Source organism: Heliangelus exortis, chromosome 29 (assembly GCF_036169615.1).
Source record: "Heliangelus exortis chromosome 29, bHelExo1.hap1, whole genome shotgun sequence".
In the NCBI taxonomy this organism is placed as follows: Eukaryota; Metazoa; Chordata; class Aves; order Apodiformes; family Trochilidae; genus Heliangelus; species Heliangelus exortis.
In genome coordinates, this window is record NC_092450.1 from 3,539,670 (window position 1) to 3,566,821 (window position 27,152).

Sequence of the window (27,152 nt, forward strand, 5' to 3'; positions counted from 1 at the left end):
GAACCGGCCACTCTCCAGGGGAGCGGTGCTGCCCGGCTCCGGGCTTCCGGGGCCGCTCTGTCCCCTGCCCGGGACCGCTCCGTCCTGGAGAGGGCGCTGCGAGACCGGGAGGTTTCCCGGGGGATGGGGGGGACATGGCCGGTGTCCCGGGGGGGCGGGCCGGGGTCTCCAGCTCCGGCTGCAGCCACGGCTGTGCTGTGACAGCGGCCAAGCAGATCCCTGGAAACGGGCAGGAATGTTGTGATTGCACCCGGGAGTGGTGCAAGACGGAGGGGGGTGAAAGGGAAGAGTCCCCCCGGACCCAGCTGGCAGCAGCGGGGATCCAGCTGCTCCTCTGCGGGTGCGGGAGGACGAGGGGCAGCACAAACCCCCTCCTCGCCCCCCCGAAACGCTCGGGAAACGGCGGCACCAGCAACCCCAGAGACACAATCACCAAGCTGCCCCCCGGCCCTCCCTTCCGCCCTTCCCGCTCAGGGACAAACCCCTCGGGCAGCTCCGGGCCCGCAGGAAAGGGCTGAATAAACACATCCCTCGGGGGGAAGCGGGGCCGGGAGCGGGGCTGCAGCCCCCGGGTGTTTCCCGGTGCCCACGCAAGGACACCCCCAGCAGCCAGCTCCAACCAGCCCCGGGTTTTCCTTCCTGCGGGAAGCCGAGGGGTTTATCTGGGCAGGCAGCAGCCGGCAGGACGGAGCGGGCCCTGCCCTGCCCCGCTCAGGATGTCAGCCGGGATTGATAAGCACAGGGACATTTCAGCCCGGGCAGGGCCACGCCGGGCTCGTTTTACAAACCGTGCTGGCCACAGAGGTGACAGATCCCGGGGCAGGAAGGCTGAAGGTCCCAGCTCTCCCCAGGCAGATTTCAGGGGACAGTCGGGGAGACCCCTTGGAGAACGCGGGGAGAGAAAGCAAAGGCCACGCCGCCTGTTTTGCAATTCCTTTAATTTATACAGAGACTGTCAGCAATGCCCTTCACCCGGGCAGCAGGACGGGGGTCACTGCCCTGCTGCAGACAGGTTCTGATTCTGTCTCCTGCTGTGCCCAATGTAAACCCACAGCCACGAGTGCTTGCACACGCAGAGGACCCACACAGAGCACAAGGATCCCCATGCCATGCACACAACACTTTCTCATGTGATTTTAATTATCCCTGCACGGGGCAGCATTTCAAATCTGGGTTACAATGGTTCTCATTTTCGTTCTGTTTCATTAATACACAAAAACTTCAGATCCACTGTGACAACAGCTACACAACTAACACCCACACAGCACTAACACACACACACACACCGCTGCTTCTACAGCCACACGGAGCTGAGGAGTGCAACAACCCACTCACATCTTGCACAGAAGAAAAAGCAACAGCCACATGGGGAAACACAACTGAAACTCTGCTGCCATGGGGCTGCAGATCCAGTCTCTGGGTCTCACCAGAGTCCTCAGCACACGTGGCAGCCCACGCCACTGCTGCTGGTGCTGCTGTCACACATTTTCTCCGTGTGCTGTGCCCGCTCAGCCACTGCTGCATTCCTCATCCTGCCCTGATGAGCCTGCCAGGGAATTCACAGTGCAGGAAAGACACGATTACACACCACACTCAGACACCCCATGCACTTGGTATCTTCAGGGGTAAACTTAGGGGACAAAAAGGTTTTTTGATCCAGTGTCACTCATTAGCTGAGAGCGTCAAAGCTCTTGACTTGGAAATGCCACTGTAACACTCGAGGGGGCTGCAATAAGTTATTTTCAATATGGGAGGATTACATGCAACTCACACAGGGGGAGAGGGCTAAACACAGCTTAAACAGAGCTTAGGACTGCTCAAGAGGGGACCTCTTATTCATCAAACCTCCCCTCACGGATCGTATCAAAGGAGAAAGGGAGAAACTTGAATCCAGTGCCAGTGTAGAACTTGTTCTGGAACTCAATCCTGCAAGAGGGAAGAGTGGTTGCTGGTTAAAAAGGCAGCTCTCAGATACAAGTTAGTAATCAGCAAGAATTCCATTAAAAGCATGATGACTGACTATAAAAAAAAAAAAAAAAAAGCTTTAAAGAAGAAACAGTGGTATTACAGTGTAGTCTTTCTTTTGATACAAACTTCACATTTTTGTTTGATTTTTCTGTCGCACAGCAGAGAATTGACCAGCTACTCTGATCCCACCTCAAAAGCAGTAAAAGGGCAATAAAATGTAAGGTGCAGTCCCCAACTGTGGTATCAGCCAGAGCTCACCTAGGAGCACTGAGCATTTCCTGTAAGATCACGTTACTAAAGCTCTCATTTTAGTGAGAACAAACCTCACTCACATGATGCTGTGCTCAGACTTCCTCCATCAGCTACTTCTGTACATTTATTTCAGCATATTTAGTTTACCCCCACACGACTGCTGCTGAGTTAGAGATGTGCCTGCTGAACATTAACTGACTCTTGTTTGCCTGCTTCCCCTAATGAACTCAATTTATAAAAAGAATTATTCTAGAGAACTGCCCAGTGCTCAGCAACTGCCAAATAGGGGAAGAAAAAAAATAATCCCATGATTCACAGTAAAAACAAGCAGTGTTCACGAGCCCCTTGAGAAACACTTTCCATTTCATGATCCACTGAAAAGCCAAAGTCACTGTAGGAATCGAGTGACAGCAAACTGTAGAGCAATTTAACACAATTCAGAAGTATTTTTATGGAGCATAAAAAGACAGACTCGATTTTTTTTTTTTCCCCAAATTAGGAATCACAGCAAACTCCAGAGCTGCTGGTATTGCAGCTGGCAAAAAGTGATTTCCCAGCAGAGTTTAGAAGGGAAACATTCAGAAAAACAGCTTTTTGCTCCTGTATTCTGCTGCCTGTTCATGCAGATACAGACTTCCCTGCAGAGGAATCCCTAGGATGAGCAGGATTTTCCGTGTGGGAGGAAGGGCTCATTGCCAACATGCTCCAGTTTTTCAGGAACCCTGATAATCTCCATATGACTCAGTAACTATTCTGTAAGCAAAGGGAAATAAGAGGCAGAGGGTTTGGTATCTGACTCACAGAACCCGCTGTAAATGAAATTTTAACCCTGATGATTGACTGTTCCAGCTGGCCCTGACATCTGGAAGCTCCTTTTGGACACACTTGCAACTGGCCACAACTGGATGCCTGCAGCTCCAGGAGAGGCTGTTGTAAGGCTAGGGAACTAGTGAAAAAGTTTATTTAGCCAAATGTATTGCTGCACTGAAGGCAAGCTCTGGCTCATGACCTTTATAAAATAAAATAAAATTCTGGCAAGCAGGTGGGGGGCTCACCACTCCCATGCCTGGATGGCAGTGGGTGCAGCTCCAGCTGCCCACACTCTCAGCACAGAGCATTCCCCTCTGTGCCTGGACATAAGAACAGCTTCCAATTCTAAATCAAGCCTAAAAGTGATCCTAAGATCAGTAAAAGCAATTAACAGCACAACGTGGAGCACTGCTCAGGCCTCTGACACCCACACCTCCAAACCTGGCAGCACTCGGTGCTCCCCCCATCCCAGAATGCCCCAGAAAAGCCCAACCTGATGAAAGAATGCACATGTTCTGAAAAAGCACAAAATAAATCTTCATTTGGGACTGATAGGCAGAGCACATGGAACAATCTGTGCTTTTTTTCCTCCTCCTTTCCAGGAAGGCTGAACCACCCACACCTTCAGAATTCCTGATAGGCGACTCTTCTCCCACAGCCAGAAAATCCCATCTGCTCCTCCCAGGACAGCTGTATTTGACACCCCTCCACCCCTGCCTCCTAAAAAGGGAACACCTACCAGTGGAAACATCCTGATTTTGCATTCAGAGCAAAAAGGAATGTTCACAGCATGTTCTTTTGAACAGCTGCAGGTGCCTTCCTCTCCGCACTGATAACACAAATCCCACAAACCCAAAATAATTTCAGATTACTTCTAGTCTGAAATATTGCCTTAAACTTGCTTTTCGGGCACTAAATTCAAACAGATTTTCTCTGGGAGAAGGTATATTAGAGCTTTACAACTCTTGAGACATATTTTCTGGGAAAATATGACTGCTTCAGTTGTGCAGCTCTCCAGCACTGGTGCTCCATGTGCTGCTGCTCAGCTGGGGTGTCTCTGCCACTTCAGAGACACACATTTTCCCTTGACACATTTCCAGACAATTTTTCATCACCCTTGGGAGACAGCCTGGCATGTGAAAAGCCACCACTTGGCTGAGCTGTATTCTCCAGTTCATGTTTGTTCCAGGTTCTCTGTGAGTGGAATCTCCAAGTGCAGTTTGTGGTTATTAACACAGGACAGGAGTCTCCAGACAAACTTTCTTATATTAGCCCATCCCCTTGGGGAAAAAAAAAACCCAAACACAAACAAACACAGAGCCTGCCAAGAAGAAAAGCTGTTCAGATCTGCTTATGTACTATTGTTCTGAAATATTCCACACAACACTGACATTCAGAGGAGCAAGGCTTTGGAAATCCACTAATCCACAAGGAACTGTGGGTCAGAAACCCCACGCAGGAAGCCAGAGCACTGCCCAGGCTGCTGGCAGGGTCTGCAGGGCTCCCTCTCTCCCACTGATGCAATGGGGGGAACAGTGACAGTGGGATGAGGAAACACCAGCCAGGCAGCAAGAAGTTCTCAAGTGACTGGCATGAAGATTTCTAGGCTGGATGCCAGGAAAAACAGCAGCAGCACCATCCAGCAGCCATTTTCCACAGCACTCCCCCTGGGCACAAGATGGCTTCACCTCCCCACCCTGGGGGCAGCTCCACTTTGTGCTACACAGACCCAGGCATTTGGGACACTCCAGCTTGCACCCCCCAAGCTGTCAACAGAGCAAAAGGACAAAGTTTTCCTTCCCCAGAAGCAGGGGAAAAGGGCAAAAAGGCTGATTTTCTTTTTTTTTTTTCGTTTTTCCTTTTTTTTTGCTTTTAAAGATACTGGATTCCTTTTTCACATACAGAACTACTTTTACAAAGTGCTCACAATCTTTTCCTCCTCAAGGAACTTCACTTTCTTCCTCTGACCTACCAGGAAAGTAATTTCCTTAAGAGATGGCAGCAACCACTCCAGAGGAGAGGTACAGATATACCCTACTCCACTTTAGGCTGAGAAGAACCCTAGGTGAGCAAACCCCATTATTCTCCTTTGATCCCTCAGCTTTCCTCTGTAAGAATCAGTACAATTTTCTGGAAGATTTGATTTCTCCATAGTCCAGGTGACACCAGTTTTCTTGCTGTGAAGAGATTTGAAGTTTCTACAGTAACTCACCAGTGCAAACGAAGGGCATGGAGGAAAGCAGAGAGCCCCTCCATGATCAGGAGAATTGCTACTGTCAGGGTAGCAAAAGCAGCGAAGACAAAGAAGAGGACAAAGGCTCCACCCAGACTCCTCACGCTGAGGCCAATGTGGATCACCATGGTCCAGAGCACCTCCGAGAGCTCTGCCAGGAGAAAGGGGAGGAGAGAGCTGATGGCAGGACACTCAGCAAGCAGGGAAGGCTGTGAAGTGTATTTAGAAAGCAAAAACTGAGGTCAAGTAAACTCCCACTGCAATGAGGTGGGAAACTTCAGAGGGACAGAGCTCGTGCAGCCAAGCACATCAGGACATTGCCTCAGGGCAGAGTCCTTGCTCAGCAGCTCTTTGTGCAGTGCTTTCAACTCCATCCCTCCCTCCTAAACCCTGACAGCTTTCAGCAGAGTGCTGTGCAGGTGGACACTGGTGTTTAGGCTTAAAGAGTCCCAGCTAAGGCACACACAGCTCTGTCCTCCAGCAATGCCTAATGGTGAGCTCCTGGCATTCCTGCCTCTCCCCTGCTGCCTGCCCAGGTTGAGCTGACCCTCGGATCCCATCCTCCATCCCATAAGGAACACTCACGTGCATGGGCTAAGCTGAGAGCCCAGAGCCTCAAGTAGGAGGCAGTGTTGGAAATGCAGCCCAGGCAGTACTCGATGGTGTGGATAGCCTGGTACACCACGGTGTCAGCAAAGTCAAACTGCAGAGAGAGCAGAGAGAGTGAGGAGCTACAGCCTGGCCAGGCAGGGGCTGCCTGGTGGGGATAAGGAGCACACGACCTGCTGCTATGAGCACAGACATTGTGTTTGGAGTTAAGACACTGATACTGTCTTCTCCTGGTTCAGAAGTCAGTCGTAGCAATGAAAAAAAAAGAATTTTCTGGTCTTGCTCGGTTTTGCAGAAGGGGAGCTCACTGCTGCAGCTTGGATATTTCTGTTTTCACATTCTGTTGTCTGAAAGCCATGGGCTCTGCCAGGAAAAGACTGCTCAGCAACAACACAGTACCCATATGAACTCACTGGTAAACTGTATGTACCTCTGTGGAAAAGGAGACAGTATTCCAGGTCAATACTGCCTACAAGCCTTTGCTACAGGACCAACAAGAACATTTTGCAAGATGCAACCTTGCCCTTTTGAAAGCAAAAATAATGCACAAAGCAATCTTGAAAAAGTCCCATCTGCTCACCACTTACTGCATAGTCTCTGTGTCTTGGTAATTTTTTGAAATAATAACAGAAGAACTTAGAAGAACTCAGAAGGAAGCCTGCCATGTAGGGCAGTTTCTTATTTTGCAGCTTGGGAAAGCAGTCCCTATTAATCCATGCTTCAGAAAGTGCTCATATTTAAGTTAGGAGAACATCATGTTTTAAATACATCAAGTGACTAATGTTCTGAGCACGCACAGCGAGCTATTTATAGCCTGATTTCTCCCCTAGTATAATCCAGGGCAATAAATATTTCCAACAATTAAGTTAAACTAGCTGTCAAAGCCTCATTCTTTCACCACAGAATATGGACTGCAAAGTTCTTTCCCAAATCCTGCTGCAGTGGGCACCACCACCTCCCCACACGTGGCAAGTCAGCGTGCAGTAAATGGAACGTGATAAATATTTACACAATGACAATTTGCAGCCCTGTGCAACTGCTGGAGTTAGCACTATGCTGGGGAGTGGTGGAATCAGCAGGATTGCTGGGGCACACTGCTGACTGCCAACAATCAGTGCTATCCTGAAAATTTCAGATAGTTTGGGGGAAAAAAAGGAAAAAAAAAAATCCCGATCTCTAAACAGTTTGTTGCAGTGCAGAATTACCAAAGACACAACGTAAGGCAAACAAGACTTCTTCAGAAGTTTAAAAGCAAAAGCTTTTCAGTTGCAGAATTCTAGGTTTCCAGGTAAACTAAGATCTGCAGACAGGGGGTAAGACAAACGAGCTGTAGAGATGAAGTAATTAAAGGCCTGTTAATGGGCAAGTATGTATGAAGAATTAAAAATGGCCTGTAATGTGTAAATAATGGGATCTTCTGCAAAATAGGATGTTGTGACATAACATGTTTAACTCAGTGTGTGTTTTACACCAATGGGAAATGGCCCAGGTACACATGAAGGCAAAGCTGGCTGTAGTCTTACCACCTCATCCTCTGTAGGCTTGAAAACATAAGTTTACATTTAGTGCAGCACCTTGATCACAACATTAATCATGAACACATTCAATAATTCCCTCCTAAACATGACACAGCAAAGCAGGAACATGTCACATGCACTATGGAGATAAGATACCCCTGCAGAACTGTTCAGAGGCATCAGAATACTCCCAACTATGTGAGATTGACTCCTTTATCTTCCCTACTAGAGGTAAGGCAAAGCAATTAATATTACACCCAACAATCAAAATTAATATAAAAGCAAAATTTCAGTGCTGCAGGAATGCAGCCCCTGGACCCTGTCTGACTGCACCCCCAGTGTGTCACCCCCCCTCTTTAATAGGGACAGGCCCACATTTCCCTTTGTGTGCAAATTATACAGTTTCTGCTGGAGTCCTGGAAGTGACCCAGAGATAACACTTCACTGAAAATGTGGTGATTTAAACAGCTCAGAGATCAGGACACAGGCAAAATGCTCACAACCTCTGCCACGGAGTGCACGGCCCTGAGAGCAAGGGTGGCAGCTCCTTACCTCCTCCCCCTCCTCGGAATGGGTGGACAGTTGGTCATGCTGGATGATCTCAGCATCCTCCTCAGTTGGTCCATTGCCCACCCGGATCCCACCAAAGTTGTGTGTTCCCTAACACAGGCAGAAAAAAGAAAAAGCAAAGTGTTGTTTGTGGTTTCCTGCAGGAGCGCCGTGTTTCCTACGACTCCACGTGCAGCAGCAGCTCACAGAAGAAAACAAAATATTAAGTATTAAGGCCCAGGTTAAGCCAACTGGACAATTCTATTTCCCAGCTTGGAAAGGAAAGATGCTGATTCCTGCTAGGGCTGGGAAAAAAAGCCTGTCTGAATGAATAATTGATACAGTCCTACAAAGTAATTGCAACCCCAGTAAAATAAAAGGCACACCTATCAAGTGGACATTTGCTGGCACTGACATGCAACAGACCAAGGTTTTGCCCTGCAGCTGTTGGAGGAAGCACTGAAACATGCTGCTGTTGTGACCAAAACACTTCACATGGCAGCAACTCAAAGCAGGACAGGCTTGTGCAGACATTTGCTCCCACCAGCCCTGCGTGCACCAAGAGCACCCGTGGGGAATCACACTCCCCCTTGCTCATAAAACCTGCTTTCTGCAAACAGTCCCTGCTACAGACGCTACTTCTGACACTCCACGCCTGACCCTCAGCCATAACTCCAAACAAAAAAGAATAATCTGCAAATGGAGATGAACCTTTGACAGGCAGGTGCTCCTCTCCCTTGTCATCACTGCACAGGTACCATATGATTTCTGGCAGGCTTCCTCCTCCATACCCTCCTACCACCAAGGAAGGGTGAACAAACCTGCTGACCACCTGGCAGTGCTCTCCAGCACAGCTTTTCCTGTGTCATAAATGCATATTGGACAATGAAGGCATTTCCTGTGCATCACTACAGGCAGAAAATGCTCATGACTGATCTGGTGGACTGTGAGTTCAGGCTTGCGAGTCTGACTCACCTGGAGAGGCAAAGTGAAATGCCAGGGATGGAAAGCAAAGCCTTGCCCTCAGCTTTACCACTGTGCTGGGTCATCTGTGATGTGGAATGGGAACTTGAAGCAGTAAGACTGCAGAAGTTCTGGGGTGATGATGCAAACCACAGAGGCTCAAGGTCCTGTGACCCATCTGCCCTCCCAGCAGATGGTTCCAGTGGAATGGCTGCTCCATCTTCTTCTAAGCTGTGCTTAGAACCCTGCTTTTATTCTGTGCTGAACTACAGATCTCCCCAAAGTGCCTGATGTGAAGTAAAGGTTTTGTCTGTTTTCTAAAAATTAGACAGGCTTTATGGTCTAAAAATAGAAATCAAAAGCGAAAAAAAAAAAAAACCAATTGTGAGACAATGCTTTCATTAGTATTTTCAGCATCTTTGAAACATTGCAAGTTCCTGATGACTGGTACCAGTACTCTATTCATGCATTTCTAGCCTGTTTGAATTTGCACTTTGGCAGGTTTTCCCCCACACTCAACTTGTATCCATGCTCTGTGACCTATCCAATCTAAACAGGGCTACAAGAGCTCTAAGGATTTACTTTGTAGTTCTAACCACACCTCACACAAAGACCTTCCCTCACAGCTTCTGGTACTGAGATGCACTTAACACACTGAAAGGATTATGCACAAAAGATCCATTCCAACTTCTGACATTTCCATGAGGCTACTGAAAATGCCATGATAGAAACACTGGCCAACAGCTAAGAGGTGCCTCAGAATGCCTTTGACAAGGGAAGAGCACAAAGTGCTTCACGTGGCCTGTGGGATTTAAGCTTCCTTGTCAGGCAGCATTCACAGCTAAAACCAACTTGAAATGCAGAGTACTGAGGAAGGGACAAAGTTCTGGGAGCTGCTGCAACCTCTGCTCTGCTGGGAAAGCCTTAGCAGTAAAGGGCTGTCTACAGGTTTAGACACAAATAATAATAATTAAAAAATCACTACTGAGAGGCTTAGTTGTGCACAACCCTTTTATAACAGTTTCCAGTCTAAGTGTCACCACGGGCACAGGTGTCAAAGGTCCACTCATGACCAACATGAAGTTGTTGGGAAGTTGTCACATAAATAATGGTGTTTGGGAACACATAATGCAAACAGAAACGCTTCACTGAGAAGAAGCCTCATCTGTCTTAAACAAATACACAAGAAAAGGAAAAAAGGGGAACTTAACCTGGGGAGATGTGGTAGAAATGTATTCTCGTGCTGCTCTGCAGGCTTTGATTTCAGCAGCACTCTGCAAAGAAGTGTCTCTGCAGTCTGGGCACACAAAACTATTATCCTTCAGCCTGGTAGTTCTTCCAGAATGTATCGGGTTTTGCTGAACTTTGCTCTTTCCAAGAGAAAAGCCTTTTTCACCCTAAAGGTGCAGTTGTCGTTCCCTTAGGAAACTCAGAGATACATTCCACGCTCTCTTGATAATTAGATAGAAAGCCAGCTCCCCATCTTTAAATCCATCAGGTGATTTTTATAAAGCCACTCACTGTTGCAGGCGCTGCTGCCTCTAGTGCCTGCTCGTTCGGGACTGTGCTGACCTGGGCCTCCACGGGCTGCCCTTCCTGATAGTGAATGGAAGAAGAGAAAGGGAGGAGGAAGAAAACAAAAAGAGAAAGGGAGACGAATGGAGGGGACATGGGAGGATGAAAGATGGTCAGAGAAGGGAGAGGGAATGTCTTTAACTGAACTGATCTTCGACTCACTTTACATCCTAAAAGCTGTCTGCCAGACATGCAGGGAGAATTTTCAAATCATCTCGGTGCAACATGTGCCAGGTTCCTGCATTTTATATAAAGACACTTTACAGTGCAGCTGGAAACCTAGAGAGCACCCCGGGAGACAACCTTGCACAAACTGACTGCATAGGTCTATTTTTTTTTTCCTTTTAACTGTTTTTACCATTCAAACTGCTTTAACAAAGATGGCTGGTAAGTCTGCTACCCAATTAACCACACATCTCTGCTTTTAGTCAGCCAAGAGAAAGCACAGAAGTGCATCCAGCAACCAGCTAAGACAGTGTTCCTAAACCAGCTGATAAAGCCCAAGCCAGACACATTGTTTTTATCATTACCAATATACAGGGTTTTTAAAAGCAGGTTTGATGCTGAGATCTGAGAAGCAAGCAGGCAAGACTCTGTCTCCAGTAAAACCCACCTGCCTTTATGCCTAGGAATATACAAAAAGTGTTTTATGGGTCACAATACAGAGTAGACCTATCCAAGATCAGGACAGAGAACAGAGCTCTCCAACAGTAATTAGTTTTCATAATGAAAATAGAAGAAGTAGCCACCCACCAAGTGCTTTCTCCTCAAATACTGATGGCGTAGAACCAGGGGTTTGGCTACCAGCATCCATGGCACACACAGCAATGCCACCACCACGAGGAAGCACTGGAACCCTGCCTGTAAAAGAAACAAGTCTCAGATGATGCAGTGGCAGCCCAGCTCTCACACACAGAGCCAAGCAGCAGGGCTCACACAGCACCAACCACTCAGCTCCCAGGGTACGTGGACACTTCCCCATCTCTCTTCCTGCAGCACAAGGTGCTCTGCACCAGGTGCTCCAACTGACTGTGTGCAGCATTTAATGCTGATGGTAGTTTAGATGAAGGAAAAATCTGAAAGATTCTGCAGGGAATGACAGTTTGGCAGATGTCTGGTAGTGCTGGGCTGAAACAATGTTTAGTGTCTTAGGTAAACTTAGAGAAAATAGTTTCACATTGGATTTCACAATTATTTTAAGGTCAATGAAAGACTCTAAGACCACAGAGTATCTTCTGTCTTAAACAAAAGCACCCACCTGCCCTTTATAAAGCATCTTATTGCTGGTATCACTATAGGAGAACAGAAACATGTTGATAAAGTGTATTAAAAGGCTTGGTGCCTCCTTGGATGTGTGAGCATCATAGGCTGTCCACTTGTAGAAAATGAGAATAACAAGGTATCCAAACAGTGATGACATGAAAATCATTTCTGGAATAAATCCAAGGTATATGTTCAGTGGCTTCTTAAAATAGCTAGAGGAAAAAAAGAAAAAGAATTCAACATTATATGTGTAGAGCAGAAACTTTTAATGAGAACATGAACAGCATCTCTGGAACCAAACTGCAGGGACTCAGCATTTCACCAAGAGCCTGGGGCATAGAGACAGCAATGGTTTGACATGCACAGAACAACTGCACTGCTCCCTCTACCCAACTACCTCCTGCATCTCAGACTTTACACCCAAAGAGGATCCTCCCAGCCATGAGAAAGAGCAAAGTGCTTACATGTGGTTGAGCAGACTCAATGTGACACCAAAGAGCATGTGGATAATACCAAGAATCACAGACATTTTCATCTTAAACGAGTTCAGGAAGGCCAGTTTATTGGTGGCTATGTTCCAGATCTGTAAAAAACAACACCCAGTCAGTGAGGTAACAAGCACAAGGGAAAGAGAGGAGAATGATAATGGTCACCCTCAAGCTAAACAGTATTAACCACCCAGGAAGTATGAGGCTGCAAAAGTAGCTGATTTTGGTTTGTTTTTTTTTTTAAATATCATTGGTCACAAGGGCATCTTTTGGGGAAATGAGCAGACAAGCTTTTCTGCTGGGAACATTGTCTTACAGCAAACCACCAGAGAAGGAATCAAGCTTTGCTTGTTTTTATAGTAGGCAAAAACTGTAGGAAAAAGGGGGCTGTATCCTTGACAGAACAAAAAAAACTATTATCCACTTGAATGAACAATTACACAGAGTTCTGATTTTTTGCACTTCCTCTTTAATGTGTCAGATATTCCAACCAACATTAGGAGCAGTGTTATTGGTGCAGGGAGTTACAAAATGACCCAGTTACTTGGAAACTTCCATTTCCAAGACTGACTGAAAAAAAAAAAAAAACAAACCAACTTTACCCAAGGTAAAAAGATAACTTCATAAAGTGTTTTGCAAATCTAACCAGATTTGATAAAAACACTGCAGGTCAGAGAGGGTGAGGAAGAAGCCTTAAATGGCCCTGAAATCAAGTCTCTCTATCCTGACTCTAGTGCCTCAGTTGGAACAGAATTAATTTCATTTTTCAGGAATACTTCCAACATTGCTAAAAAAGTTTGCTAAGGGACTGGCTGGTGTATGGAAATCTTTCAGAGTAAACTAGACAGGGACTTTTCTTGACACAGGGGGTGTTCTTAAAGGACAGCAGAGGAAGGAAAAGCTCTCACCGGGTCAATGCCAAAGGGGTAGGGTCCCCCAAACACCCCTGCAATAGCAGGGTTCAGCTGCAGCAGAGGAGTAGTCTCAACCACGGCATCTCTGTTTGGGTATAAGTAGATTATAGACACATTAACACAAGCAACACTGTCCTCTTTCTGTAAAAACAACATTCCCCCCTTGAGAGAGCAAGGAACATCTCAAACCAAGAGAACTCTTAAGGTTCCCGAGTGGTCCTGGAGATTTTCCATATGGAAACTAAACCTGAACCTTGACTTGTTGCTTGGTGTCACAAGGAATAAAGCAGCAGGGGACAGAAATCTTCTCTGAGGAGAAAGGTGCTAAACTGCATCTTTACTTGAAACTTGATAGATATCACATGTACACCTCTCTTAGTTTCTACTTGAGCCTGAGCTAGGAAGTTTTTGTTTTCCTGAGCTGGGAGGACAATGGGGAAAAAGACAAATCCCCTGCCTGTCCCTGTCACTCTTTGGCCTGTCCCTGTCACTCTTTATTTAGTCACCAAATATTCACTCACGTCCAGTTGCCTCGTGGTGAGAACATGGGACGGACACTCCAGGATGAACCAAAGAGATTGAGAGATTTGGAGAAGCAGTCGTTGTAGATGAGGCCTGTGTATGTGGAGAAGATTCCCATCAGCAGAATGATGTATCGACCACTAAAAACCATGTTGAACATCTGGTATTAAAAACAAACAACAAACAAACACAAAAAGGAACAAATACAGCCCATGAGAACAAGGGAAGTCTCTCATAAACACAAAATATCAGCAATGCGGAGTGAAAAACCCAAGTTTCTATTTCCCCAGGGCAGGAATTAAGGGTGCAAGAGCAGAAAGGGAAGGATGTGAGCAACCCAACTGCAACTCTTTGTTTTGCATTCAAAGCCCATCATGATCTGCCCCTTTACCTCATTGTCACTCTTCTGGGACAGAATACGACTTTCCCTGAGCACCATCCAGACAGCAATCAGAGTCATCAGGATCCCATGGCCAAAATCTCCAAACATCACAGCAAACAGAAATGGGAAGGTAATGATGGTATATGGTGCTGCAAGAGACAAGATGACACTGTGGTACCCTGTCTTTGAGTAAGCCCAGATTCACCACAATTTATGCAAATTAACAGTATAATTCCCAAGCTCCTCCTCTGCTTCTAAAAGGTGTTAAGGAGTCCATTAGAAATTTCCAGAAAGGGCAGACAATACAAACAACATGATGAAAAAATTGAGACAAATGCCTTGGGACTTTTACAAGTATGAATTTACCTGGATTTATTTCCCTGTATGTTCCAATGCCATAAGCATCAACAATGTTTTGAAAGCCACAAGTAAACTTGTTAGTTTTGTTGTATGTTGGTGGGGTCTGGTTGGTTTGCATCCTGTTTAAAATAGATGGAACAGTGGATCCGCTGTGCTCCTGTTAAAAAAACAAAGGAGGGAAAAAAAAAAAAAAAAAGATGATTAGAAAACCCACCCTGAGAGCACTGGAGGACAGAGCACAACACCATGTCCTCATTAGCATTTGTAAAACAACAAGCTTGCATTTTTTGTAGTGTGTCTGCACAATGAGAAATATACTTGAGCAGCTGAGAAAGGCTGCCAAGTTTCCACTGCCCTCTGCTTTGTGTAGCAGGAGAAGCACTTGTAGTGAGGATGGGCACTGTCTGACGAGGCCAGACGAGAAAACTCATGCAAGAGTTTGTTTGGTTTTTTTAAAACACTGACTGAAAGGACTTTGAGACACCCAACTCTGTCTGAGCAGAGGGTGAGAGCCTGACAATGTCCTGAAGAGCTCCTCTGGGTGAATTCCATGATATTCCCAAATAGCAGGACCACAAAGCACAGCCAGGTTCACTGAATGTTCCAAAGAACTCATACACGGGAAAATGCCAACACAGCCTTTTCCTGAGCTTAAAACTTTGCATAATGTATTTGTTACAAAGTTTATCTATAGGCCATGATTCCTTCACGCTAAATAAGCTGTCCTCCCTGAGGACAGCCTGATGGGATGGATGGTTTTCAGGGTCTGGCAGTTTGGAAAAACCCAGGAATCCGTCCTGCCCAGAGCTGCTCACTCACAGTGCCTCTCCTGAGAGCAAACTGGATGGAATCGAGGTCAGCAACAGGACACCAGACTTCAGCAATCAAGCACTTCTGTGTCACATCGATGTTGCAGAGGTTCAGGGTGTGGTAGATGGCCTTCATCTTCCTCACTTTGATGAACCAGACCCGGATGTTTTTAGCAGCTGCCTGCAACACCCTCTGGCGATGATCCTCTGTTTGGTTCAGCACCTTTCATGGGGGAGCAGGATAAAGGGGAGGAGAAATTACTGACTGAAACTCAAAGTGTACAGAAGTGCACAGTGAAATCTGACCCACCAGAGGATGGATGGATGGATGAACCCTATGAGCCCTTTCCCCCATCCCACACACGAGACTGCCACATGCCTGCAGGACCTGCTTTACTCTCAATATGAATTAGTTCTGCTAAAAGGTTTTCAGGCTTCTTTCCAGGGACACTTTTTGACTACTTTCCTCCTCCAGCTCCAAGGTCAGTGGATATTTCAAACAATGAACTGCTCAGAGCTCACAGAGAACATTTTTTCCTCCACCCAGGTTAAAAGAGCAGAGTTCTACCAGAGTGGAGTACACTGCCTTAAGAAAACACACAAAGACTACAATAAAAGATTTTTTTAAATGAAGGGAAAAGGAGAAAGTGTTTTCTACTGAGGGTGTTTTCCAAGTGGAACATATCTAAGTCATGCCAAGTCGACTTCCAGACTGGAAAGTCTTAGACTCAAGGGAAAGTGAGGACACAGGGCACATGCAGCTTTGAGTCCTACCAGTTAAATTGCTTCTTATTTCTTGTCTACTTTAGAATTCCTAAAGAGCTGCACTACACAACTCCTAGTCCAAATTCAACTGTTTTTCCTTTCAGTTTCTGAACTTGTTCTTATTTTTTGTCTTACATCCCAGGTTTTTCTGCATTGTAACATACTGCCTTTCTTCCTTGAAGCAAGCACCAACTGTTTGAGCTGGAACTCAGCAGATCAGTGTGCTGATTACTTTTTACCAACACTCAGGGTGCTGCAAAAGAGATTAGCTGTAAAGCAGAAGCTTTTCAGGACAGCACAAATATCAAAGATAGGAAGATAGTTCTTGCAGATAAATACAAGCATGCTCTCAGAGTTGGAAAACACGGTCTCTCCTTACACATGCACACTCCTCTCTGCTCTCTGCCATGCACTTCTCTCTAGATGCTGTACTTAAATGTATATATTTTTAACTGCTTGGCCCTCCAGAAGGATCAGACCACCCCACCATCCTAAACCCTGACAGAGAAAACAACAGAGCAGTCTCCAAATCACTTTCTTGCACTGTTGAGCTGCAGGTCTCAACCTAACAGGAGTTGAAAATGTGGCCATCTAATAGGGCTAAAAACTCTCCTGTTTTGAGAGGATCCAAAGGTGTTTTCAACGACGTTATTAAAGAAAAAAGAGCATTGACTCCAGTTATGTTACCATCTGAAGATCATCAATTCTGGTATTGACACCAGAAGCCATTTCCTTCCGTTCCTGGGGTGTCTCTGGGCATGGGTAGAGGGAGGCACGGAACCTGAAAGACATGGGAGCCACCTCAGTGACAGGGATGGAACAGACACAAACCTGTTCACTGAGCACAGAAGTGCAGCAAGAGCTGCCTTAAGTTTCTGATCAGCAAAGACTGCCAAGCAGAGTGTCAGTCTTGAAATCAAATGCAGCCGTCTTTAGGCCAAAATAGATGGTGAATGCTTAAGAAAATGGAAGTGGGAGAAAATCCTCTGTTCCCTGCACTGACCATGACTCAAAGGCACTGTCACAAAGTTGATGAGCAACCCAGCCCAGGGTGCTGCTCTCATGCCAATGCAACTGCTGCTGGAGGCAGCTGCCCTTGGTCTCCCCTGTGGGGATATCCCCCTGACACTGCACTGGGACCTCCTCAGAGGTCAGCACTTGAACTCCCTTGTTTTTAGGCATTCTTTAGCACAGTAGTCATCTACTTTGAGCATTACAGTCTTGGGGTGTGGCTAGTTTGACTGCACAATATCTTTCAGCTACTTCAGATACATTTTATTTGCTGTCAAAATCTGTACACCTGCAGTCACTGTGACATTAGCTGATGTCAGTGGGTTTCACAGATCTGGGAACTGTCCAAGTGCAAGACATTCATACCCTTCACAGATCTTCTTGACTCTGTTCTTCAGCTGGTCACCTTGGAAGAATATGATAAACACTGACTTGTGCACATAATCCCCCTAGAAGAGAATAAAGAGCAGACTGTAATAGCTCAGTTATAGACAGAAATTAGCAAATTACAGCAGAGCCCTACTTCCTCTTCATCTGGCTCTGTCCATACAGAGCTCATATCTGCACAGTGAGCTACTGTACTTGTGTTTACTGAAGCAGAACTTTCTTGATTATCTACTATCTATTATAAGTCACCCAATAAATGGGAAAACCTGAGAAGAGCTCCAAAAGAACAGAGGCACAATGAAGTATTTATCAGGACTCAGTGCACTCAGCTCACCTACTGAATTAAGAAAAAAACCTAAGGAGTGAATGAAAACAAAATGAAGCAGGAGCTTAGCAACTCTGAATCCCCAGAGAGGCCAAGAGCACATTCTTTGTACAGCTGTTTTCATGTTGGTGACCAGGTCCCCTTTCCTGCATTTGTTGACAAGTTATTGTTCTACCTTACTTAGGAAATTTTAACGTAATGTTTCACGAATAATTACATTAGGTGTAACCTCAATTTAAGGAAGTGTTGCACAATAAGAACAAAGTCTCTCCTAGCAGGCAGATAATTTAACAGGCCAACTACCAGCAGTTGGTGGGAGAAGAGGACAAGTCAGCCCCACACGAGAAACACAGGAGCAGCTACTGAGTCTCAACTCTTCTGCCTTTGCTCCAGTGCAGCCCATATACAGCCTCACTTTTCACTGGTTTAAAGAATTCCCTAAGTTTGGGCATTGTCCCTCGATTTGAGGAAAGAAGACAAATTTAAATTGCTGGTTAGCATATGAAGAAAACAGAAAAATCCAAGTTCAGAGTGAATATGCTACAGATGCTACACTGCTAATGTCCAGAAGAGGATTATTACTGATTCAGAACTGCATGCAGGAAACACAGTTTGTGCCAGGGAAGCACCTCTGCCCTGCTGCAGTCCAAATTCTGAGTTGTTTTCCCCTGCTTCCCACAGCATGCACCATCCATCCTGCTGCTTTTGTTTTATGAAAAGAGGCAAACATTTGTCACCAAAGCCTCGGGGGCTGCCAGTCCGTTCTGCAAAGGGACGCGACAGAAACGTTTGACTGCACAGACCTCACTGAGGGTCTACACAAAAGTCCTTTTACACATCTGAGGCTTCTTTTGCTGCTCAAAACAGTTCCTTTTACCGTGACAGGATCCTCCAGGGGGTTCTCAATTTCTGCCTGGCGCAGGAACACGTTCCCTCGGCACACCCTCCACAGCATCCGCTCAAAGGTGGGGATTCGCTCCCGGTTGATCACACCGGCCACAAACCTGGAAAGGGGCAGCAGAAAAGTGAGTTCTGCACCTGAAGGAACACAGAGCCTAACACCCAAAACCCCCCCATGGCAGCTGGAGTGGTTGAAAGCTACAGAAATGTAACTCTGAAATAAGTTCTTTAGGCAAAAGGCTCCCAGGAAACACAGAGAGCGGCACAGCAAAAGCAGCTGCACTGCAGAAGCTGAGGCTTCCAACAGAATGAGATTATCTATGAAAAATAAAAAAATCCCTGATTAAAGCAGAAAGAAGTGCATTTAGACATGCAGTTTCTATGCCTGCTGGTCTTCATTTCAGTAGGTTCCTGGTGTGTTACAGGGCAAGGATGACAGCAGTCACTGCTACCACTGACTGCGCTCCAGGCAGGCGCCTCAGAACCTCACTGGTTCAGACCCTGCATCCAGATAAGGAGTGACACATGGACAAGGACAGCCTGGAAGCAGCTAATGAAGAGGATACAGAAATATGGTGATTTTTCAACAAAGCTCTGAGAGTTCACTATGCCTGGAAAAGCAACCAGAACAAACGTAAAGCACTTTCGGGCAGCGAGAAACGAGCAAAGGCCAAACATGAACTGGGAAGTTGATGTGCACAGGAGGAAAGCAGAGACCAAGGTCAGCCTTCAGCTTCAGCACTCAAATCATTGCAGATGCCACAGGAGGAACTTAAAACCAACACAGGAGAGAAGGAAACACAAACTGCCATTACCCGAGTCGCAGCGGGGCTCCTCTTCCCATCTCACTTGGTTCCAGGAGTGAAGAGGATTCCTCCAACAGGTCTGGATCCGCCATCTGCTGATGATGCAATTCAGCCTGAATTCACAAATCAATTAATATCTAATGAAACTAGTTAGTGGCATGCAGGGAACGAGGAACCAGGAAGATAGTTTGGGGAGACAAAAAAAGAAACAGGAAAAAGAAAAGAAAAAGAAATGGACAGCTGAAAGAGGAATTAGATGACAGAGAAGACAGCAAGAATCACACGAAGAAGGAGGAAAACAAGAGGAAAAGTGGAATGGCTCAGCAAAGCTTCCAAACAAGAAAGGCCTGAAGATTGTTGCAACAGAACAAAGGGGCTATGGGATATATAAGTCTGAAGAAAGGCAGAATTCAACAAAATTTATCCAGTTTTAATTACAAGTGATGTTCCCAAGAACCAGTTCTCAATGGCACAAACCAGAGTGACACACCTTACTCTCCTCTTTCCTTAGATCTTACATGGAGAAACAGGTGAAGGCAGACACCAGCTCCCTCCTGCATGACTTGTGCCTCTCCTGTGTGTTAAAGGAGCAGAAGTCATTTCCAGGATGTGCCTGGGAAGCTGCACATGGAGCAGCCCAGGAGACTCAGAGGAAGAACAATGCCCAGGGAACTCTTCCACAGACACTTCCACTGGCCTCAGGGCAGCTCACAGGTTCTCAGGATCACCACCCTAGAAGCAGCTATCCCAAACCCACATATCCTGCTTTATTTATTATCCTGCTGTGCTCCAGAGCACAGGCAACACCTCCCTCACTTGGGAACTGGGTGACCAGAGGGTGATGTTGGTGTGGACACTGGGCCAGAACCAGCAACAAAACTTGTAAGTACTGGACGATGATTTCTTTACTGGCTTTACAAAGTTCTTCCTCCACACACAATACTTAGAGCTTAAAACCACATTTTCTCATTAAAATATTAATTATTCAAGGTATTCATTCTGATTCACTAGGTTTATTATTGTCAGACACACAAGATGCATTGCTGACAATGTTGCTTGCTTTTTCACTAGCCAGGTCTTAAAAAAAGGACACAGATTTACACTGCCCTTCACTGCAACTGCTTTTCAGGCTAAAATTCTTGGGAATATAGCTTGTAAGCGTCAGCAATTCCAGTCAGGAAGGATGTTCAAACCACATCCTCTTGTGGTTTGTCTTCGTACTTTCTTCAATCTTGGGTCACAATGACTTCTACCTCTGCAGCTTATATAATGGAATGACAAAAATCACAGATTGTCTGCACAAGCTGAGGGCCAAACTCTACCCCCTGTGACAGGCAGGAGTTCTGCCCCACAGAGCTACCCAGGGAACCTTCTCAAAGAAGGTAGAGTTGGACCCTGGAACACAGAACACACAGAGTGCACACAGAGCACAGCCTTGCAAAAGTCTGAAGTTAGTGACTCAGCCACAGCTTCTTTATTTGTGCAGTAGTTGCACCATAATTGTAGTGAAAAACTGCAACATTTCACTTGCATGTCATTAAAAAAAAAAAAAAAAAAAGATTTACCACAAGCAAGAAAAGTTTTTTGCAAGGCAGACAGCAAGTGCAGCTCAATTGCCTGCACACACTTGCTGAGAGATGTTACAAAAGTGAGGGAGCCCTCAATTTGGTCTGGAAAGCCAAGGTGAGGAATTTCTGGTCCTTTTGACTTTAAGGCAACTTTTGCAACATCAAAAAAGGAATGAAAGTTTTGTTTCATAAAGAGCTCAACCAAAATAAGAAAGTTTGGTACCCCAAACCACACAGACCAAACATACCAGTGATTATTTGATATCTAGATTTCAGGATGTTGACAAACAATAAGAAGTTACAATTTTAAGAGGCTTGTATTGTATTTATCAGTAACCAAAACACTGATAATTTTTGTGAGGAACAGCACATTTTTTGCATATGAAACACACCCACACAAAAAAAGGATTGCACAGGTGACAACTTTGGATCCACATCACTGAGTAATTCTTAAAAATGTTTGGTATCACCTCTGGCCCTTTTGGGCTCTGCTTCCTTTGTTCAGGACATTGTACAAACCAAACAAAAGTCCTGCACAGGGGTTGAAATTATAAAATAAATCAGCTTAGAATAAATTTGGATTAGACCAGTTTTACTAAACAAAAAGTTTCTTACACAAGGATGATCTGCATAATAAAACCCTGTGTTCTTTAAATTAATCTCTCAATTACTTGGATTTGATGATTACACCACTTCTAGAAAGGAAACAGCATAGCAACACCAGCCCTCATTCTGGAAGGACAACTAAAGCAGTGTTACAGGATTTAACAAAAATTAAAAAAAAAAAAAAGAGACTATGTGGAAATGAAAGAGCTCTCCTGCTACTGAGTAGAAAATCAAGACTCTAGGAAATTTACTCTGAATCAGAGTTTTCACCAGCAGTGAGTGGAATATCAGTTACTGTGAAGTACTTTGGTTGGTCAGGGTTGGAAAAACTCAAGCATTTGCAAATCAGTAATTAGAATACAGATTAAACATATCAAAATTGCTTGTTGTTCACCCAGGTCACCACCTTTCATCTCAAGCCCTGCTTAAAGGTTTGTTTTCCCTCCTCTGGATTACAGCCCTGCTCTGTAACAGCTCTGGGCTGATGCACACCAAGCCATACAATTCAAGCCCCTTCCAGATCACAAGAAAATCAAAAATCACATCACAAGAACTAAAAAGGATCCATTTCCCCATCTATCTTATTAACCCAGTCCCCAGACAGGAATGACAGATGCAAAACAAACAGAAAAAAGCAGATGGCAAGAAGAGTTAGAGGAAAGAAAGACAGGGGACTGCATGCCATTAACCATTACTTTTCCAGTCTTCTTTTACGCTCACACTCTAGGCAAAACTTTCAGAGAAATGTCTCCAGCTCTTACTGCTCTTCATAAGCAAAGACAAGAAGACTGAGAAAAGGAGCATAATCATCAACATGGTGTGTTGGAACAAGAAATGGCTCCTTGACTGCAATGGCCACAAGAAGAACAAGTGGAAAGGGCTGCCTGTCCTCCCCCCACCCCACGCAGCAAATGCCAGCAGGAAGTCCCATGGGTAGTGAGCCATTCCTTGTGCAACTCATTACTGTGAATAACACAATCTTAATTACAAGTTATTGAAGTCATCAAGTGTTGAAGGCACTGTGCAAACAACAGCATGAAGGGAGGTGTTCACTGCTTTGGGACAATGAGGCTGAGGGAGGCTCAGGGGTCCTGGCCCCATCTCCTGGGTGCAGACATTTGCTCTTTGCAGTGTGAACTGAGAGAGTTTGAAATTTGTAACACATTTTCATTTTTTTCACTGAACCTCACACAGGAGCTGTTCAGCTTCCCTTCACATGGAGCAGCACATTTTATTGGTTGTGTTTGGGACACAGAAAAGTTATCAAACAAGGGCAGGAACCTATCTAAACTTTCTGTGGCCAGCTGGTTGAAGTCTGGCATGAGTTCCCTCCTGTGGGTGATCTGACACAGACTGCTCCAGTAGAAAACTGATTTTGATCTTTAAATTTCGTGTGAACAGACTTGATTTGAAGACAAGCAGTAGGCAGCTCTCACCAGAGGACAGTGATGAACAAGGAAGCACACAGCACTGGCTGTACTTGTTTTTACTCAATATTGTCAGGGCAGGCAGTGGCACCTCAGTGACAGATTTTCTGGTCAGTGCTGTTTGAGATCCGTGCACATGAACATTCAACACTTGAAGATGAGACCTTTGTACTGAACCCAACCCCACGACTGATCACACCAGCACTGACTTAAGACTTGTGCTGGCACAGGAACAACCTTAATGCCTGAGCAGGCAGCAGTCTCTGCCAAAACCCAAAAAAACCCCAAAAGGTTGGATAAACAGCCTGAAGCCTGCAGGAGCCCAGCTCGACCTGATCACAGCCCTTGGCAAGGGCAGAAGCCACATCTGTTGAGAAGTCTTTGATCAAATCCTTGGATTAGGGGAAAACAGGACATGTACTCAGTAAAAACATATCCTCAGCTGTTCTGAAAACCAAACAGGGGCTATTTGAGACAACACCATAGGCTGTGAGATATTTCAGCTTCACAACAAAGGATGATGTCCTCTCCCATGCAGGGTTTATGTCTGCATCATGAATGACATCAGAGAAGCTCTTCTCAGGCCAGCTGCCAGCTTCTGGTATTTAACAAAATGCTGAATATTTTCAGTGGCAGCCTTGCCCCAGAACTTAGTGCTGAAATCCTCAGGGTTTGATCAAAGGCTCAAATAAATAGATTAAAATCTCTTAACTTCAGTAGACTTTATATTCAGACCCTAACAAGAAACCTTCATGTAACATTTCAGAGGCTGAAGAGGTTTTGGGCTTCATTTCAGTCCCTCTGTGTGTCTGTTTTATCAGCACAGGCACCACAGACACTCCCCCACTCAAGAAAGTGCTCATGGCAGACCATGGTCTGTTGATGTGCTTCAAAACCTACTATCATCTTAATTACTTTACACAATTTTTAGACAAACCATTGCTTAACTAAAAAAAAAAACCAAAACCAAACCAACATCATAAGAGGTAGATCATGGGTAGCTTTGTGAAGTGCATGAAAAATGGAAAATAACTCGAGAAGCTTTCTTAAACAAATCATAAAAATGACCCTGCTGTCTGAATTGGCAAATAAAAATATATTTGAGAATAAAAATGGTGGTAATTTGTGGGAGAAGAACCAGCTCCCCAGAGTGTCAACCCGCCCCGGTATTCTGACCTCATCAAAAAACTGCTGAGTTTTACGCAGTATAAATTTTAATTCTGTCAGCTCCAAGAAGTTTCTTTTCAGAGCCTCCTGGTTTGTGTTGATTTCTTTAAGTTCATTTTCAATTTTCTCAAAGTTTGCCTGTAAGACAGTAAAAGAAGGGAACAGTTGAGGGTGTCAAAACAAGAGAGGAGGAGAGCTCAACCCCACACGACCTGCAGTGACACAAATTGGCTCACAGACCCTCAGCTGGGGCTCTCCTCAGGCAACATCAAATTTTTCCAGACTCTGCCAGTCTCTTATCAACTGGGTTTTCATGCTGCTCTTCAAATCATTAAACCCCCTCATAAATGTGAATGCTGACCCCCACCATTCCAGCAATTTTTTTTGGCTCATTTAAAATGGGTGAAATTCCTTTTGAGTGCTTCCACTGCTGCCTGCATTTGGATCAATGCAGAAGCAAAACAATGTCTGGGAATCAAATCAAACTCTTGGTAGAGTTAGAGGTGACAAGTGACAGCTGGGGACAGTGGCACCTCTGCCACTGCACTCCAGGGGTATCTACCAGGGGAGCTCATTTCTGCTGTTTCCATCTAGAGTCAAATCCTACTGGAATCTTCACACACATCATTACCTCCAAGTCAATCATGTCACGTGGAAAAGGCACCTCTGGGTTTTCTCCAGTGTCCATGATGGGGATATTTGCTTTTTTAATCTCTTTCTCAACAAACCCTGGAAAGAGCATTGGTTAATGTTAACTGACCCGGTGTCAGACTGTCACCAGAACCACCCCCACCCCAATTAGCAGCTGAGAATTCCTTCCCCTCCTATTCCAAACCCCTCTTGTTTGGTTAAAGGGATCTTTGGGCAGGAAGACACCCAGCACGAGGCACCTGCACCGGTGGGGTCAGCACTCTGCAGGCTCAAGGTGTGGGGGTTTTTCTGGCAAAGCTGCAGAGTTGGGGCCGCACAAAACCCCGAGACACGTACTCAGCTTTCGGTCCATCTCCTCGCACCTCCGCACCTCATTGACGAACTTGCGCTGGAAAACGTTCACGTCCGGGTTCAGCTGCAGGGAGAGACCTTTCCTCAGGACACCCCCGGCACGGCCCGGAGCATCCCCGGAGGCGGGATACCGGCAGAGGCTCCCGGGGCCCGGTACTCACGTCGCGGAACTGGACCTTCCCCAGTTCGCCCAGCTCGCTGACACAGCAGTACGCGGCCTCAGACTGGAGGAACAACTGGGCCAGGGTCATCTCCTCGCTGCGGAACAGCTCCCCCATGGCGACGCCGGTCCCGCCGCGGGCTCTGGGGAGAAGAACCGTGAGGGCGGGGCACCGGCCCGAAGCCGAGGTTGGGACCGGAGCAGGGGACAACCGGGTGGCTGGGCCCTCCCCGCCTCTGCCCTCAACAGCCCCGCCTGCGGCTGCCGATGTCGCGGTCCCCGGTCCAGGCCCCGTCCCCCGCCCGCTCCCTCCGCGTTACCCGCCCGCTCCCGCCGCTCCGCAGCCTCCGACGCCGCCGCCGCCGCCGCCAGACCCGGCCCGGCTCCCGTCAGTGACGTCAGCGCGCACGCGCTGTCACGCAAGGCACGTCTCCTAGCGACGGCGCTGCCCGGCGTGCGCGGAGCGGAAGTGACGGCACAAGAAGGAGGGAGGGGCTGGACAGTGACGTCACCTCTTCGCCTGTGGCGTCATCGGGAGCGCCGTGATGCGAGCAGTGACGTCGCGGGCGTGGCGGCTGAGGCGCGAAGTCAGCCAGTCAGCCAGTCAGCCAGTCAGCCAGTCAGTCAGCCAGTCAGCCAGTCAGCCAGGCAGTCAGTCAGACAGACAGTCAGACAGTCAGACAGTCAGACAGTGTCAGTCAGCCCTGGAAATAACCAAACCCTCCGTAAAAAGGCTCTTCCAGGAAGAAAAGGCACAGGAAAGAAAACTCTTTTTTTTTAAGCGTGTGACGTCACAGGGACAGCGAATCCCCCGCGATCCTCCTGCCCCCCATCTGCTGCAGTGATGGCTCCGTGGGGTGCTGTCTGGAGCCTGGGAGGGTCTGGGGGAGCCCATGGGGGTCTGAGGGGGTCCGAGGGGGGCCTGGGGGTTTCTGGGGGAGCCCAGTGCGTCCGCTGTGGTTTTATTTCCCAGCCTGTGCAGCCCCAACCTGTGAGGCCTCAGGGCAGGACTGTCTGGGGAGTTTGGTTCCTTCAGCTGGGCCAACAGAGGTGGCAGTGACAAAGGTGTCACCCAAGGTCACTCTCAAAATCTGGGGTTTCTTCTTCACAGACCTGGACTTGGCTCTGGGTTGGGGCAGAAAGTTTGGGGTGGCACCTGGGTATCCTCTGAGGCACCAAGGTGGCTCCATGAGGTGTAAACTGCATAAGATTGTGAATTGCTTTGTGTCCATACTGAGGTTAAAAGTTAGCAGAGTAAGGGTGACTTCTTCCCCATACTTTTCAAAGCAACACTCGTGCTGTTACCTTCTGAAACTATTAGTATTTTATTTACTGATAAAGCCTTATGCAACACCTCAGATTTGGGCAGTGCTTCCAAGTAGTTTTTTGTGTGGCTTGTGCTGAAACACACCCTGCCTGTGGCAGTCCTGTTCCAGATTTGTGGAAGGATGGAGGGTGGCAGAGCTGTGAGGTGGGACTGACCTCACTTCAGGAGTGAGTTCTGCTTCTTCCTGTGTTAAATCTGCACAGAGAGCTGCACAGCACAGTGTGAGTGCCACGAGTGGGGATGCTGTGTGTGTTCACATGTGTGGGAGTCTGCATGTGCACGATGAGTTGTGTGCTGTAGCTGCACAACCCGAGGCACAGACTTTTGTTCAAGTATTGAAAACCAGGCTCTGTTGTCCCTAGAGACAAGCTGGCTGTTGGCAAACATTCTGCCTGTTCCAGCTGAGCTTTGCTCTGTGCTGTTGTTGGAGTCAGCCTCTCTTTGATGTATCCAGCTGTGCCCAGATGGGATCACTTTTTTCCAGCAG

General features: G+C 46.5%; 1 protein-coding gene across 7 annotated transcripts; it reads right to left on the reverse strand.

The window, feature by feature from the left end:
- Positions 1-921: 921 nt before the first annotated feature.
- ATP6V0A1 (ATPase H+ transporting V0 subunit a1) lies at positions 922-25,782 on the reverse strand. 7 transcript variants are annotated; one of them, XM_071728389.1, is made up of 23 exons: positions 25,659-25,782; positions 25,340-25,481; positions 25,164-25,242; positions 24,808-24,905; positions 24,186-24,314; positions 19,418-19,500; positions 18,580-18,706; positions 17,357-17,439; positions 16,667-16,760; positions 15,225-15,437; positions 14,412-14,562; positions 14,055-14,194; positions 13,663-13,823; positions 13,136-13,226; positions 12,204-12,322; positions 11,735-11,951; positions 11,230-11,337; positions 10,423-10,497; positions 7,942-8,049; positions 7,396-7,413; positions 5,849-5,966; positions 5,243-5,414; positions 922-1,926 (listed from the first exon to the last, which is right to left on the reverse strand). In XM_071728389.1, exons 2-23 carry the CDS (start codon positions 25,454-25,456, stop codon positions 1,833-1,835), a joined length of 2,595 nt encoding a protein of 864 aa, XP_071584490.1. In that variant the 5' UTR covers positions 25,457-25,481; positions 25,659-25,782; the 3' UTR covers positions 922-1,832. The 7 variants fall into 7 exon arrangements, with proteins under 7 accessions (XP_071584490.1, XP_071584488.1, XP_071584493.1 ...); XM_071728387.1 differs by having other exon boundaries at positions 19,418-19,521; XM_071728392.1 differs by lacking the exon at positions 10,423-10,497.
- Positions 25,783-27,152: the final 1,370 nt, after the last annotated feature.

Bases quoted from the DNA above. Each gene is read 5' to 3' on its own strand.
- ATP6V0A1 (XM_071728387.1), bottom strand. From the start codon at position 25,456: ATGGGGGAGCTGTTCCGCAGCGAGGAGATGACCCTGGCCCAGTTGTTC. The intron at 24,906-25,163 runs GTACGTGTCTCG...TGCTCTTTCCAG, and splicing joins GGAGATGGACCGAAAGCTGA to GGTTTGTTGAGAAAGAGATT. The intron at 13,824-14,054 runs GTAAAGGGGCAG...TTTTAATACCAG, and splicing joins CCCAGAAGAGTGACAATGAG to ATGTTCAACATGGTTTTTAG.